This window comes from Malaclemys terrapin, chromosome 5 (genome assembly GCF_027887155.1).
Source record: "Malaclemys terrapin pileata isolate rMalTer1 chromosome 5, rMalTer1.hap1, whole genome shotgun sequence".
NCBI lineage: Eukaryota > Metazoa > Chordata > Testudines > Emydidae > Malaclemys > Malaclemys terrapin.
Window position 1 is genome coordinate 44077021 of NC_071509.1, and position 15162 is coordinate 44092182.

The 15162-nt window shown below is 40.4% G+C and overlaps 1 protein-coding gene across 1 annotated transcript in view; it reads right to left on the reverse strand.

Annotated features, from left to right (window-relative positions):
- The window catches only part of TMEM156 (transmembrane protein 156), a 30243-nt gene extending 15081 nt beyond the window's left edge, over positions 1-15162 (reverse strand). The window contains exons 1-4 of the mRNA XM_054030498.1: positions 15063-15162; positions 7956-8228; positions 5159-5416; positions 3103-3213 (exon numbers count right to left, since the gene is read on the reverse strand). Coding sequence (XP_053886473.1) covers positions 3103-3213; positions 5159-5416; positions 7956-8228; positions 15063-15162 — 742 coding nt within the window. The remainder of the gene's footprint in view (positions 1-3102; positions 3214-5158; positions 5417-7955; positions 8229-15062) is intronic.

Consider the following 15162-nt stretch of genomic DNA (forward strand, 5'->3'; position numbering starts at 1 on the left):
AAATTCTGTAATGTTTGTGAGACACTTAAATATTAGTGAGGAGAACCCTAGAAAAGCCTAGAAGGAAATGAATACTTCTGTATTAGTTGCATGCTTTGAATGGTATACAGTAATAAGGCAAGAGCCACTAATTGAATTATGAGGATAAAAATATTGAACAGTTGCTCATTCCTTGAGCACTGTCCATCCTGTGCACGAAATGAGGCTTTGAGGTGACTCCTGGGAGGGACACAAAGGGTCAAGTGCCCCTCCAGCAGCTGGCCCAGGTGGGGAGAGGAAGGGGCAGGGCCAGAGCCTCTTCCAAGTATGTTGCCTGGTGCAGCACAGTGGCTGACTGGGAGCGCACCTGGCTGCAGCCGCAGCAGGCTGCCACCCCGCCCAGGCTCAGCTTCTGGGGACAGTGGCCAAGTGAGTCGGATGGCCCACTCCTTCCCCTCCCTGGCATGCTCAGAGTCAACTCCTGTCCCCAGAAGTCAAGCCTGGGGAGGTAACAGGCTGCCGCTGCCACCCCTCCCTGCCCAGGCTCAGCTTCTGGGGACAGGAGCCGACTCTGAGCATTATGGGGGGCAGTGGGGAGGCTCTGACTCACGCAGCCGCTGTCCAGGAAGCCAAGCCCAGGTGGGAGGCAGCCTGCTGCCGCCGCAGCCAGGCACTCTCCCAGGCAGCTGCTGTACTGCACCAGGCAGCATCTGGGAGTGACTCTGGGGTCTGGCTGTGAGCAGCTGAACATGCCTGGGGGGAGCTGGTGCAGCAGGAGGACAAAGCCCTCCACCCCCACCAGGTAACATGGATTGGGGAGGTCACATGTCCTCTCCTTTATCTGGTGCCCCTCCATACTCAGGGGGGCACCAATTATCTAGTATGTAATTAAAGACTGTATCATAATGCATATGCACAAGGGGGTAGAATTCAGATTGGAGAGGCAATCTTAAATTCTGGCATTTTCTAACTTTTGTGTGGTTGACTTTGCAACCTTAACATTCTTTTAATGTGGGCTTTTATGAAATATAACATTCTACATTTAACTAATTAAAATAATTATCAATTAATAGAAATTATAATTCGAGAATCAAATCAGTAATTGGAAGCTTAGAAGCTTGAAAATTTAAATAATATTTTTCTTCACTGATTATGTCCTTGAAAATGCTGAGAAACTCATAATTGAAGATGGAATGAGTTGTTTAAGAATAAATAGAAAAAAAATTGTTTAATTACCTTAGAAATTTATGCATTACAATCACAGGTTATGATCCAAAGGCTATAAAATCTTACTCTTAAATCCTTAAAATGCATAGGTAATCTTAAAATTACTATTAAAATATTTTTAATATTAAACTACAAGATAGAATAGTTTTAGTTTACATGCTAGGACATGAGTTCAGGGCTATGTGTTGTATTTTTTTTTTTTTTTTTTTTGGTATTTTAAAAAAAGAATGTAAAAAACCTCTGACTCAGGTTCTGGCCAGAAATAAAAAGATAAAATAATTTTCTAATGATATAGTTTAAAATATATTCTTTTTTTGATTTGTAAATTCATCCATGTATTCTGCTTCAGATTTAGGATCTTAGACAACTCTAGTGCTTATTCATTTAAATAATCTTTCAGATTCCTTTAAATAGAAACATTTTTCATGCATTTAGTTTTCTTCCTCTTGTTCAATTATGATTAAAGCCAGAATCCTACAGTGTACCTTTATTACAGAAATGGCTGACAGTGCACAGAGTTAGGATGGCTAAAGGCACATAAGTGATATCATTTTAGCCATATGAGTAATGAAAAATTCTGGCTTTGCTCAGTTCTGGAGCACCGGGAGAGTACAAAGCTGTAACAACTGATGCTAATACTCGGAGGCATCCTGGATGCTTTGGGCAGATGCCTTAGTGAGCACTGTGTGGTGGAAGCTTGCTTACTAATTTAATTTATTTTTTTTAATTAATGGAGATATCCTATCTCCTAGAACTGGAAGGGACCTTGAAAGGTCATCAAGTCCAGCCCCCTGCCTTCACTAGCAGGACCAAGTACTGATTTTGCCCCAGATCCCTAAGTGGCCCCCTCAAGGATTGAACTCACAACCCTGGGTTTAGCAGGCTAATGCTCAAACCACTGAGCTATCCCTCCCTAACTCTCCTTACATGCTGGTGAAAGGAGCAATATGTTCTCCCCTCCGCATCTACTGTCTCAGAGTTCTGGTAGTCACACAGAAAGCAGAAACCTGCTTGTACCAAAGGCCAGCTGGCCACACTCCTTCAGTACAGAAGAGTGTTGCTGGGTGCAGGCATTATGTCAGTTGCCCAGAAGTCTAGTTCTCAATGGAGTGCTGGGTTACTAGGCGGGAGGTAGTTACCTATGTAGCCTCTACTCTAACTGATCTCACTTGGGAGCAGCCAGAATTTAGCTCGTAGTGTTGAAGATACTGTTTAGAAAATTATTTTGGTCATTGAACTCAAGACAAACTCTTCTGTAGCACAGTAAATGCTTTTTTAAATACTCAAAATGCATACATGGTGCTGAATTAACAGCACTGAACAAGTGCCGTCTGGTCCAAATTCAGCTTCAGTGTAAGCAAGAGCAACCTCTGTGTCACTGCACCAGGGCTGAATTTGGATTATCAGTCTTCAGAACAGGCAGCTGCCATGAATGCTTCATCATATCTACCTAATTTGCCTCAATCCTAACCTTCAGGGATCATCTTTAGGAGCAAGAGGATATTTCAATTTCTATGCCTATTCAGTCTTTGGCTCTTCTGTTGAGACTCTGAACAAAGGCATTAATTGTGGTTTCCTATCTCCGAGAACTGGACTCAAACCATCAGCTCATTTCATATAGGCTACCAGGCATCAGTCAGTTGCTAACATATTTCAGTCACTGCCAACCTGTGCTAGATTTGAACCTGTGATCCAGTGGGGAAAGATTACATTATCAATCTGCTGAGCCTTCTAATCCCCCATCTGCAATTATTTTAATTGTATCACATATTACAACTAAAACATAATTTTTTAAACTGCTTTAATAAATAAGGGCATAGCCTATTGCAAAGCTGAATGTACTTTTTAAAAATTATAGGAATTTAAATTTATATAGCTTCACCCTTCATTACTTACGGATGTGTTTTTTATTTTCTTGGAATACTTTGTAGGTAACAGTAATGACAGTAAGCACAAAAACAAATGGAATCAGAACAAGCCAAATGATCTTCGGTATACACATTGTATCTGTTATAAAATAAAATGGAGAAGAGATAAAATAAAGCAATACATAATTATTTTTCTGTCATCCATCATTCTATCTAGATAGCTATACCATACCCATCACCAGGGTATCTCAGTGGCTTACAAATTTAAAAGAAAAGACAAAACGCCTTTGCCTCTCTCTTCCCTCCCCTGCTGTTCAGAAGGAGGGTTGTCTGGAATTAAGTTTCATGGTTGCAGTAGGGTTGTCTGGAATTAAGTTTCATCTTCATCTGGATGTATCACAGTGCATGTCTGAGATAGTTAAGTAAAATATGGGAATTAACAACTCATGTGTAAATTATATGTGACTCTGTCAATGAGAAGATACTGCAAAAATCAACATCTACATGGGGGTATGATATAAACAAAAAAGGGGCATATGTTTTGATGAGAAATAGAAGGAACATGCGCAGCGTACAACATACACCTGTTCTTGTGTCCACAACCAGATAATCCAACTGCATATGCATTAGAGGGAGGAACATGGTGCTTATGGAAATCTTCTTGCTTATGCAAAAAGGGAGAGGAGTGCCACTTCCAAGACCACCTCCTGGGAAATCCCATTTATTAGGGCTCTATTGAGAGAAAGCATCTTGGGGGCAGGGCAAGTATGGGAAGGAGGCTATTCTCTGTGGAAATACCTGCTACAGAAACCCACGAGTTCCAAATCTCTTCAGTAGCTAATATCGTTTAGAGCTGTATTAACTTCCTCTGGGTCCCCTACTCGGTTACAACTGAGAAACCACAGAGGAACCCAGTAAGTAACAAGATGGTTCCATTTGGTAGCTCCCAATTCTCATGGATAAGATGCCTCTGAGAGGCAGCCTCATGCAGTTACCTATGCGTTCCCCTTCCAAAGGCCAGATTTTTATGGCTCTTCCCCACCTGGCTACCCTATATTTATTGATTTTTATTTCCCTGATGCTCTGGACACCTCCCAAACTTTAGACCTTGTCTTTCTAAGGGAAAAAAATGTCCTCAAGTCGAGTTAATTAACTTGAGGTAAAGTTCTAGTGAGGACCTAACAGATTGTAACTTTAACACAAGTTAGTAGATCGAGTGGAAGACTATGAGGCAGCCTAGACTTCAACTCAACCTACTTAATTGTGTGAAAACTGCAAACTGCCTTATCTTCACTAGGATTTTACCTCAAATTAGTTAATTTGAGTTAGCTAATTCGAGTGAAGAACACACCTATTTTTCCCAAGAGAAGACACAGCCTACTTAAAAATCTAGAATTTTCAATACATAAATAAATAATAAACAATACTTGAGTTCATCAATTTCGCAATGGCAAATGTTCTATGACATTGAGTGTGACAGACAATCAGACAGGAAAGACTCTTAATAGGCCTATGCAGCACCAGAAGAAATTTAAAGAGTTGACAGGCTAGCCTCTGGAAAAAGATTGTCTTCACAAGGACTGGACTAAGACTTCTCCCTGAAGCATACTGGACTTAGAATATAAGTGAAACATTGCATCATGACACTGACATTGTAGCCTGACCTTTTTCCCATTGAAGTCAACAGGAATTTTGGCATTTACTTCAAAGGGAGCAGGACTGTGCCAAAAACTTTGGCAAAATAAACTAATAAAAATAAGAAAAATCAATTCTTGTTAAACACAAATTCAATCAATCTCTGAACTATAAGCCAGAAAAAAGGTTAATCAAAGGCACAGATGTTAGCGCTCTTGGGTTGTTTCCAAAAATCTACAGCAAATCTACCTTAAGGTACTATCTAAAGACCATTTGTTGTCCAACTCAGGTGGCCTTTCACTAAAGGGTGATCAAAATTGCACTCAATTTTTGGGAGATATTTTCAAACAGTTGCATATGGTTGCCTATTGGAAGTTTTCCTTCCTTAGTGTAAGATTCATATTAGTTCCATGTTTGATTTGCCCTCCGATTCCCTTGTCATAACTTACTTTCCACATAAGGCTGTAGTTGCAGTGAAATATTTATACAGCCATTTTGGTCTTCCGTCATTGCTGCTATACATGAGTGATTTATGCTTTCTTCTGTAGTGTTTCCTCTTCTGGTTGTAGAATTTCTAATGAGGACTTCCAGTATATAGTAAATGTTGTATTCCTCACTTTCTTCATTCACATAACCCACAGTGAAATTGAAATGTTTATGGAAATAAATAAATTTTTTTGCTTTCATATCTAATGATCCTCTCACTTCTGGAAATACAAATAAATCAAAAACATTAAGATGTGCTATGTAGCACATTGTACTTACAAAATAAAAGTACCATAACTCACTACTAAACCCTATTCCTATAAATAGACGGTAAGCTTCATCATTACTGACTAGTAGTAAAATGGACAATAAGATATGTAATAAGCCTTCAGAATGGATCTAAGTTGTATTGATTTTGCTATTCAAAATGTGTTTTCCTTGTAAATATTAGTGACTTCATTTACCAGCTGCAAAAGTTTTTTTGGAATTTGTCATTGTCAGCGATAACACAGACCAACACTAAACTAAAAATAAAAATGTGAAAGTTATAGAGGTTTGAGCTAGACATGACCTATTAGGTTATCTAGCCCATCTCCTTGCCATTTCAGAATATTTTCCAGAGCTTTGCCCAGTCCAATTTTAAGTGATTCAAGCTATGGGGCTTCCACCATGTCCATGTCAACAACATAGAACATGTTTTCCCCTCAGTAACATCCATATACCTCTGTCAAAATCAATAGGGTTCCACAAGCGAATATGAGGGGAGAATTTGTCCCATATACTTCTTATTTGGTTATTCTCCAAATCTGTACAGGGAACTAATTTGTAAAAGCTAGAGGATTCATTTTTATGCATGCAGTTTGAAAATAACAACAATATCTTAGACTTGGGCACTTGCTCATTCGGGGTCCTATTCTGGCTTTTGCACGTGTCACAGAGTCACAAAGTCTGGTCCATGCTCCAGCCTGTAACTAATCTCCTGGGAGTGACCCCTTTAGTAGGCCAGGCCCCCAGGACCCATACAGTTCCACAGGGGAAGGCCAATGACCTCCATGACTCCAAAACTGAGCCATCGGCACTAGCAATCCTTATCTCTCTCCGTGGCTCCCTGCAATGAATCCAGCCAAGGCAGGGTCCTACAGGAGGCTTGTACAGTACCCGTTCAGGACGCAGTGCTTTCAGTGAGTGTTTGCAGTGACACAGGCAGCCTTTCCAAAACAAGATACCCATTTAGTAGTCATCTGGCACACAGAATCTGAAAGTCCTTAGGTCAGCACAGAGAGGCAGAAATTAAGCCATAGTCCAACCTTGGTCAAAGGAGTGCCATGATGAGTCAGTGAAGCTGTGACGGACTCCATTTCTGGCTCCGTCTCTTGTCCCCTCTGGTCTCTCCCAGTCTGGGTTCCTCCAAAAAGCCCCCTTCAGCCAGTCACCTGACATCTTGTTCTCCAGCTCAGTTCTCAAGTTCTGCCTGCTGGAGTTTCCTGCTATTACATGGTGATTGGGACATCTCTCTGTCTTGCTGAACCCTCTGTTGATTTGGGTCAGTTTGAGCCAGTTCTGTAATGATTGTGTTCATTCCCCCCAGACAGCAATGTGACACACACACACCTTCTGCCTCCTGCACTGTTCCAGGAACAGTGTTAACACTTTTGTATCCACTGGATAGCAATGCAACATACAGAGGGAAACTGAGGCATGCCTAGGATTCATAAACATATTACAGAAAATTCCAACTTTGTCACAGTAGGCGGAGCCCATGTTGAGAGGGCAAAATCCAGAATGTCTCCAGAAGCATTAGAGAAGTGCATGCCAGAGAGAGAGGATGAGACCCTCTCTGAAAAGGTGTAGATTCTGACTTCCCTGCTCTGCCCTGGATGTCTGGAAAGAGGCTTTTTCAGTCTTGTCCTACTTGAATCATTTAATGTCACTCTAGAACTAAGCATCCTCAATATTGCAAATATTGACACTGATTCTTTTAGCTCTCTGCTACCCATGCACTTGTATAGCGCTAACTACAGTCTACTCTTATTAATTATTATTTGTTTTATTATCCTGTCTTCAAAGCCATTCTTCAGATATTTTCTCTCAATGTCCCCTTCCACCACAGGAAAACTATTTTTTGATTAATTATATTCCATAGTAGTGCTCCACATTGAAATCAATAAGGAGTTCTGCATGAAAACTGATGACAGGAAGGATGCCCTTTAGGGGCAAATTAAGGATTTAAGCAGAATGCATGAAGATGGGAAAGATGGACAGGTGCAAACTTTTAGAAACATATCATGGTATAAGTTAAGGATATGTGGTTGTATTCTGGCTGGCTGCTGGAATAGGTAGAGGGAGGAAAAGAGTATTTCTATACTCTTTCCCATAACGTCACCTTTCTGCACCAGGAGCCTGATACAGAGCCCATGGAAGTCAATGGAAAAACTCCCTTTGACTTCAATAGGCTTTTGATGAGGCCGCAACACAGAAGGCAGGATTTAGCTTTAAATATAAATTCTGCATTCATGACACTGCCTATGTATCTGAGGGCAGAATTTTGCACTAATTATGCACTTTGTAGCAATACAAAAATAAGCTGTTAAGGCCAAGAAGCTATATTCACACAGTTTTCCAGGAGTTTATGATTAAGGAATCAGTATAAAGCTTATCACCTTTTCATGATTAACTGGCAAAAAAATGAAAAAATTGTATGCAAGTGTTATTAACTACCTCTAAAATAAGCACTTCTTTTCCCTTGTTCTCTTTCTTTACCTTCTGATCTTGATCCCTGGTGAACAACATTCATATCATCCTCGGATTCACAGGTGGAGTTTAAAATACATGGTTGCAGTTCAGTCCTGGAGACTTGGCAAATACTTGGAGTATTTTGAAAATCAAAGTAATTTATAAAGACCTTCAAAAAAACAGTCTGTTTTTTACTTCCTTGTTGCAGGAAGCTTTCAGAAGAATTGTTAAAAGCACAGACTGGAAAGGTGACATTATTTAATGAACAAGCATCCATGCATGATATAATCACAGTGCTTGCTGTAAAACAAAAAGAAAGATAGTTATATATTGTAAGGATGGTCACTAGAAGCACATAGTAAAATATGTACATGTAAGTATAAAGATAGATATCCTTTCACCATGCTACTGTGAAACATACTTTCTCTCAAATTCTGGCAGCATATTGAACATATTGTATAATGGGAGAGCATGAAAGAAGAATGACTCTCACATTGTACATACTGGATTTTATTGTTCAATAATACTAAATCTCTTCTGTAACCTGCATTCATAATTGTATCTGGACAAATTCCTCTTCCAAAGCTCTTAGGATTTGATTCTATTTGAAAAAAAATGAAGCCCTTAACACTTTCAGAGGGGCAGTTTGCTCAGAAACCTACGTGGTAACAATAAGTCTTTGTGATTGTGTTGGAGAACAGCTGTAGTCAAATTTAAACCTGTCTCCAAAGATAATGCTCTCATAAAGCAAGATTATATATACCTGAAACCTCCACACTACAGCTTTTGTGTACTCTAACTCAAAAATCATCCACCAATTTTATCTCCTATTTCACTTCCTTCTTTTGGGTATTCTTTGGTTTTAGCTAGTATGCATTGATTCAACTTGGACAAGTGATACAAAGATATTCTATTATTCATTATTAAGGAGGAGGATGAATCTCCTATTTTTTCCTACTCTCTTCCACACTAAATAACCATTAAGGCTTTTTTGTACAGCTCACTTTTATATTTGAACTTGTACTTGTCTTAAAATATTTTTTAAAATCTGAAAATAATTAAAGAGCAAAAAATGCTGGTACCTAACACCAACTTCTTAAGAAACCAAATAACCACTCTGTTTATGCTCATGATATGGGAACCCACACTACAGTAGTTCACCTTCCAATTTAGATATATACTTTCATCTCCATGAAATAGGGTTTTAAGTATCTAACTCCCACTAGCACTAATGGGAGTTATATGGTCATAAATTCTCAGGTATAGAGATGAAAATACATCCCTTAACTGGCCCAACATTCATTGTAGCCTGACAGTTGCAATAGGCCATCTGTGCTAGCATCCAGGGGGACTAGCCTCAGAAATCAATTTAGTGAAAAATTTCAGACAGGATAAAGAAATGACATCCTACAGTAAATGCAAAGTCAATTACCTTCTCTTCTTTAGTGACAGTAGATTGGAGAGTAATAAATATGTCATAAAAACAAAAACTGCAGTGATTTCTAAAATACCATATTATGCACATAAAATATAAGACAATGATTTGTTCTAATACTATAAAGAACATTTAAAAATACAAAATTTAGGGCCTGATCCTTCTTTAGGCAAGTTGAAGGTTTTCTTCTAAATGTCCATAATCTCTCCCAATTGCACAGTGAGAGAGATGTGGACCCTTGGAGACAAATTCTTATTGTCTGCCCAAGTAAACTCCTAGTAAATATTCTTTGTGCGGATGATCTATGTTAGAATGTGTAGGGGGAGGAAATTAAATTTTCCTTCCCATCCTGGAGCTAGGATGCGGAGCACTGGTGCAGCCACCTCAAAGTTATTACTGCAGCTTTCAAGCTATAAATGGCAACTTATTGCTACACATCTTTTACATAGGTATTCTGTCCATGTAGTTTGTGGAGCTACTGTGTGTGCTATATCAGAGTGAGATCTCTCCGTATCAAATTATTAATTCCATTTTGTACTATGTGCTGAACATATAACTAAACTTACCTGAAGGCAGCCTCTTATGTATTCCAGGCAGCTGCTCTACTTGGGGAAGAGGCTCGATACCTCACTGAAACACTATCACTGAGAAGCCATCAAGATTAGAATCATCATATGTGTTTCTTAACTACCAACCCATCCCCCTGGAACAATTGACTTTCCTCAAAAGTGGTGGTTATGACTGGAGGGAAGTTGGTGGTCCCTAGTGGAGTACATGGAAGAGAGACAGAGGCCTACATAAGAGCAGGAGCTGCTGTGTGCAGGGGAGGGAGAGCAACCATCACCACATAAAAAGGACTGGCAGGCAAGTGAGAGCAGGAGAGACTCTCCCTAACTTAAATCACTGACAACATTTTGATTCACGAGAAGAGGTGAGGTCAGACCAAGGGAGGGTGTGTCTCAGGACCAGGGGTGAAAGTAACTTAAAGGTCTTACTGGTACGCAGAGCCAAGGTCCTGAGCAGGGGGTTGGGGCCTCAACCAGAAGGGGCAGGGCCTCAACCGGAAGGGGGGGGGCTTTAAACCTGAAGCTCTGGTTGCAGTAGCGGCTGCTGGGAGCCTTGGGCCCTTTATATCACTGCTGGAGCCCCATGGTAGCGGTAGCTGCGGCGGCAGCCAGGAGCCCCGGGGCTCTGGTGGCGATTTAAAAGGCCCGGGACTCCACTGCAGTAGCAGCGGCAGGGAGCCCCAGGCCCTTTAAATTGCTGCCAGAGCTCCAGGACTCCCGGCTGCCGCTGCGACCCTGGGGCTCCGGCAGCGGGGTCTGGCAGCGATTTAAAGGGCCTGGGGCTCCCAGCCGCTGCTGCCCAGGAGCCCAGGGCCCTTTTAAATTGCCAGCCTGGGGAAGCAGCCCTTTGCCGGTACAGTTGGCTGTGTACTGGCTCTTGCCGGTACGCCGGACCAGACTGGCTTACTTTCACCTCTGCTCAGGACTCCTGTTTTGTTGTCTAAAATCTCTAAGCCCTCTGCTGCTTTAAGAGTAAAGTTTCTGTGGTTAAGAAGTTCCTTTCCTAAGCCTATGTTTAGAGTTGTTCAGGAATTTTCCATCAAAATTATTTTCCAATGGAAAATGCAGTTTGTGCAACACTGAAATTTTCTTCAGGAAAACTTTGATTTTGCTGAAAATTTTCAATTTTCCATCAAGAAACTTGAAATTAAATATATCATTTTGGGTTGGGTTTCATTTTGAATAAGTTCAACAAAACATTAAACTATATTTTCATATTATGTAGCATTATCATATGGGAACTGTTGTTCTGGTCCCTATTCTCTCCTATGGACTGGGCCCCCTAGAGTACCATCTCTCCCATAAGGCAACATGCTGATTTCATTCTGACTGAGAGGTGTGGTCACATGACTTTGGGTGCATTGTGGGAGATGTTTGGGACCTTGATGTCCCTATTCTCCCTTTGGGCCAGGCTCCCTGCTGTGCTATACCTCCCATAATGCAATGTGCCACAATAAGAAAATACAGGTTAATTTTGAAATGAAGCATTTGGGATAATTTCAACAAATCAAAATGAAACATTTCAATTGTGGGAGTGTTGAAATATTTTGTTTTGATTTAAAATGTCAAAATGAAATGTTTAGACATTTGTTCATTTAAATTTTTCAGATTTTCCATTCCATGAAAAGTTTCTAAATTTCAACTTTTCATCCTCTTTAGGGACAAAAACAAATGTTGAAATGTCAGAATTTACCACAGATGGAAATTCAAAATTTCACTCAGTTCTGCCACTGTGCCTTGTTCGCTTGAGGGGCTAAACTACACCGGTTAAGCTGAGAAACAATTACTAGACTCTACCAAGATCCATTCAGCTTGGAAGCACATAGGACCCAGTGATGGGGTCCACTTGCAACAGACTGGTAACCATACAGTGGGCAAGGTTGTAACATGTGCCCCCACCTGTCTCTGCTGTTTCCCCCCCACCACCACCACCACACACATACACTCTCATGGAGTTTGCCTTTTGTCTCCTGCACTGCCAGTCCACAACCTAACTGACCCCCTGCTTTGCAGCAGAACTGCACCAGTATTGCTGCTTTATTTATAGATCTTGCATTTCCACAAAAGGGTGGTGACAGGATATGCCTTTTAGTTCATAATGCTTTCTTGAGATAGTGAAATATACTGTAGTTAAGGAAACAAGGATCCACTGTCTCAAACACACAACTACATTAAGGTGGAGTTAAGGTTGATAACACATATCAGTAAGTTAGGGTAAATATATTACGTCCATGTTGTGATTATCATCGAAACAAGCATTGTAGATCCAGGAAATTCAGAGTTAAGGTTAAACTAAAAGAAATCCAAACATGTAAGATATGGAAACACACAATTAAGGCACTCAAACAGCCTTCATTCTGCCATGTAGTGATGTCATTCAATAGTTTACCATTATGAATGATGCCTATTAGTCTTTGTGGCCATATTAGTCCTTGTCCCAGATTAGATTAAACTGATTTTAAAGACACAGACTTTTTTTCTTGTTTCCCCCCTCCATTCTCAAGGTATCACTATATAGCAAAGTTAAGGTTGTTTGAGTGCTTTAACTGAGTATTTCTGTACCTTAACACTTAATTTGAAATTGCCAGAAGTTCAGCTGAACCTCGGCAAACATCTGCATGATTCAGGTTTGTAACAAAACTCAGAACAAGAGCAGTCTCCTAAAGAAGATTTTTAACTAACAATGCCCATGCAGCTCTGAGGACACACACAGGGCCAAATTCTAAAATGGTGTATTCTAGGCTGGTAATTCCAGTGTATTTACACCCTCTTACATAAGCTTATAATTTGTTACATAGTTTAGAGAGCATCCAGATAACATGGGGTAGCTAGTTTTAAAATTCCTAGATAGAGTTTTGTGGTGAATTCTGCTTCTCATGTACTTTGCTCTAAGTCCTCTGAAACCCTCAATGCAGAACTTAAGGCAGAACTGCGCTTTCTAATTTTACCGACACTGTAGTTAAAATTCAGCAAGTACAAAATGACAAAAATTTTGAGGTTGCATCAGTTATACCATGCAGTGTTATCTAAACAGGAACTGTATGTGCAAAAATCAACTAGAAATAACAGTTATTACATGGTACTGACAGTAATATCAGTATGTTCTCTTGTAGTAACATTTATGTCATCACTGTATATTCGTGCAATCTGTTAAACAATTTGATTACTATGTAGCACTTTTGCCACTTTTACATGGAGGTAAAACATTAGGTATGGCAATCTGCAAACTTTGTTTACACCTTCTACAATATCTGAAAACTTAAAGCATCCCACTGAACTTGTCATTTTTATTCCTGGGGGAATTCTGTGCCACTGCGTATGTGCAGAATTCATGTGTCCCGCAGATTTCTTTGCTTCCCCACAGAAAAATGACTTTCTGATGGGGCAAACAAAGCGAAGCCGCAAAACTGGTCATGCGCTGCTACCCAGAACCTCCCCACACTGAGCCCCCTGAACCCAAACCCACACCCCAACAAGCCTCACCCTCTGCATCTGGAGCCCCCCTGCACCTAGAGACCCCTGCTGAGTCCCACCTCCCTGCATCTGGACCCCACCTCTGCACCCAGACTGCCCCCACAGACATATGAACCCCTCACAAGCCCTACCCCACCTGCACCTGGACCACCCTGATTATTAGCTCCCCGGACCTGGACCCCCACCCCACTGAGCCCCACCAAGCCAGCACCCAGACCCCAAGCTGAGCCCTCCATACCCAGACCCCCACCCCACTGCTGAGCCCTAACCACCTTCACCTGGACCCCTCCTGCAGAGTCCCATTGCCTCTGCACCCAGAACCCCACCCCCAATGAGCCTGTTCATCCAGATCCCCCCCTGTACCCAGACACCCCCACCAAGCTGCCTGCACCCAGATTGCCCCACACAGAGCCCTTATCACCCCACGCCTGGATCTCCTCACACTAAGCCCTTCCACACTTGGATCCTGCTGGGCTGAGCCTGCCTGATTATATGGAGTGGCAAGTCTGGGCCTTGCACTGTGTCAGGGTCGGGTGCAGCCTCACCGCTGAGTCCATGTCCCGGGGTGGGGGCTGCAGGGTGATCTTCCACCTCTGTGCAGTCAGTGGCCTGTGCTCTCCACTGCCATGCTGGAGCCTCCACATTTATTTATTGACCAATAAAATTTGCAGAATTTTGGAGAATTTTAAAATATTATGTTCAGAATTTTTTATTTTTTGGCACAGAATTCCCTCAGGAGTATCATTTTGTAAGCTACAGATTGTTATCCTCATGCTTGAGTTAGAATCAATTTAATTCTTGTTTGGTAAATGAAAATATAAATTCAAATTAAATTAACTTTCCTAACTTGCATATGTTTTAAGCTTTCAGAGTTTTTACTGAATATCACTTTTCATTAAAAATTAACATAAAGCCTTTCAGAAAAATGAACTATCTTTATCAGATGGACACCTTTCTTGTTATGTTTTTATCCTCAAAGTCCTACTTTGGAATACAGAGGAAAAAACCCTATCAATTAATGTTAGCCTAGCTATGGATTTTTAAATGAAGGTATAACAATGAATATATGTTTTATTCATACATTTTCTCATTCTCCCAAATCGCAGTATTGACTTCTATAACCAAATTATATTTGGAATTCATATTAAGAGATTGATTTCACTCAGTTCTACCCATTCTGCACTATTTTGTTTCAGTTCACCATACATAAATACTACTTTGATATCTTCAACGGGATTAACTATTTTTCATGTTCTTTGAATGAAAGTATAATACAATAATGTTACAAACATTTTTGTGCCTTTGGGTGCAAGAAGTTCAAAATAGTTATAATTCTAACAAGCAATTACCTTCTGTAGAAAACCCCCGCCAAAGGCAAGAAGTACAACATAAATTAAATGAAAATACCTACAATATTTTTGATTCTGGTATATGTAACTGTTGACAAATATTCTTCATAATTAATATATATATATAGTTAACTATTATAAACAAAAAGCTAATTGAAGTGACACATTTCATATAAATTTTGTAAAGTTTACTATCAGTAAGAAAATTGCATCACAATCAGCTCCTCCGGGAAAGTACGTGTGAATTCTTTAACTGCAATCTGACCTTAAAATAAAGAAGAGCCCTCATTCTTTAAAGCGGATCACTCACCTTCATGGGTTTTGAAAAATTCAGGCAAACATACAATGAACATGATAATTATTGCTGTTAATAATTTCAGGAGATCTGCTTTTCTCATAGTCAAGCACAT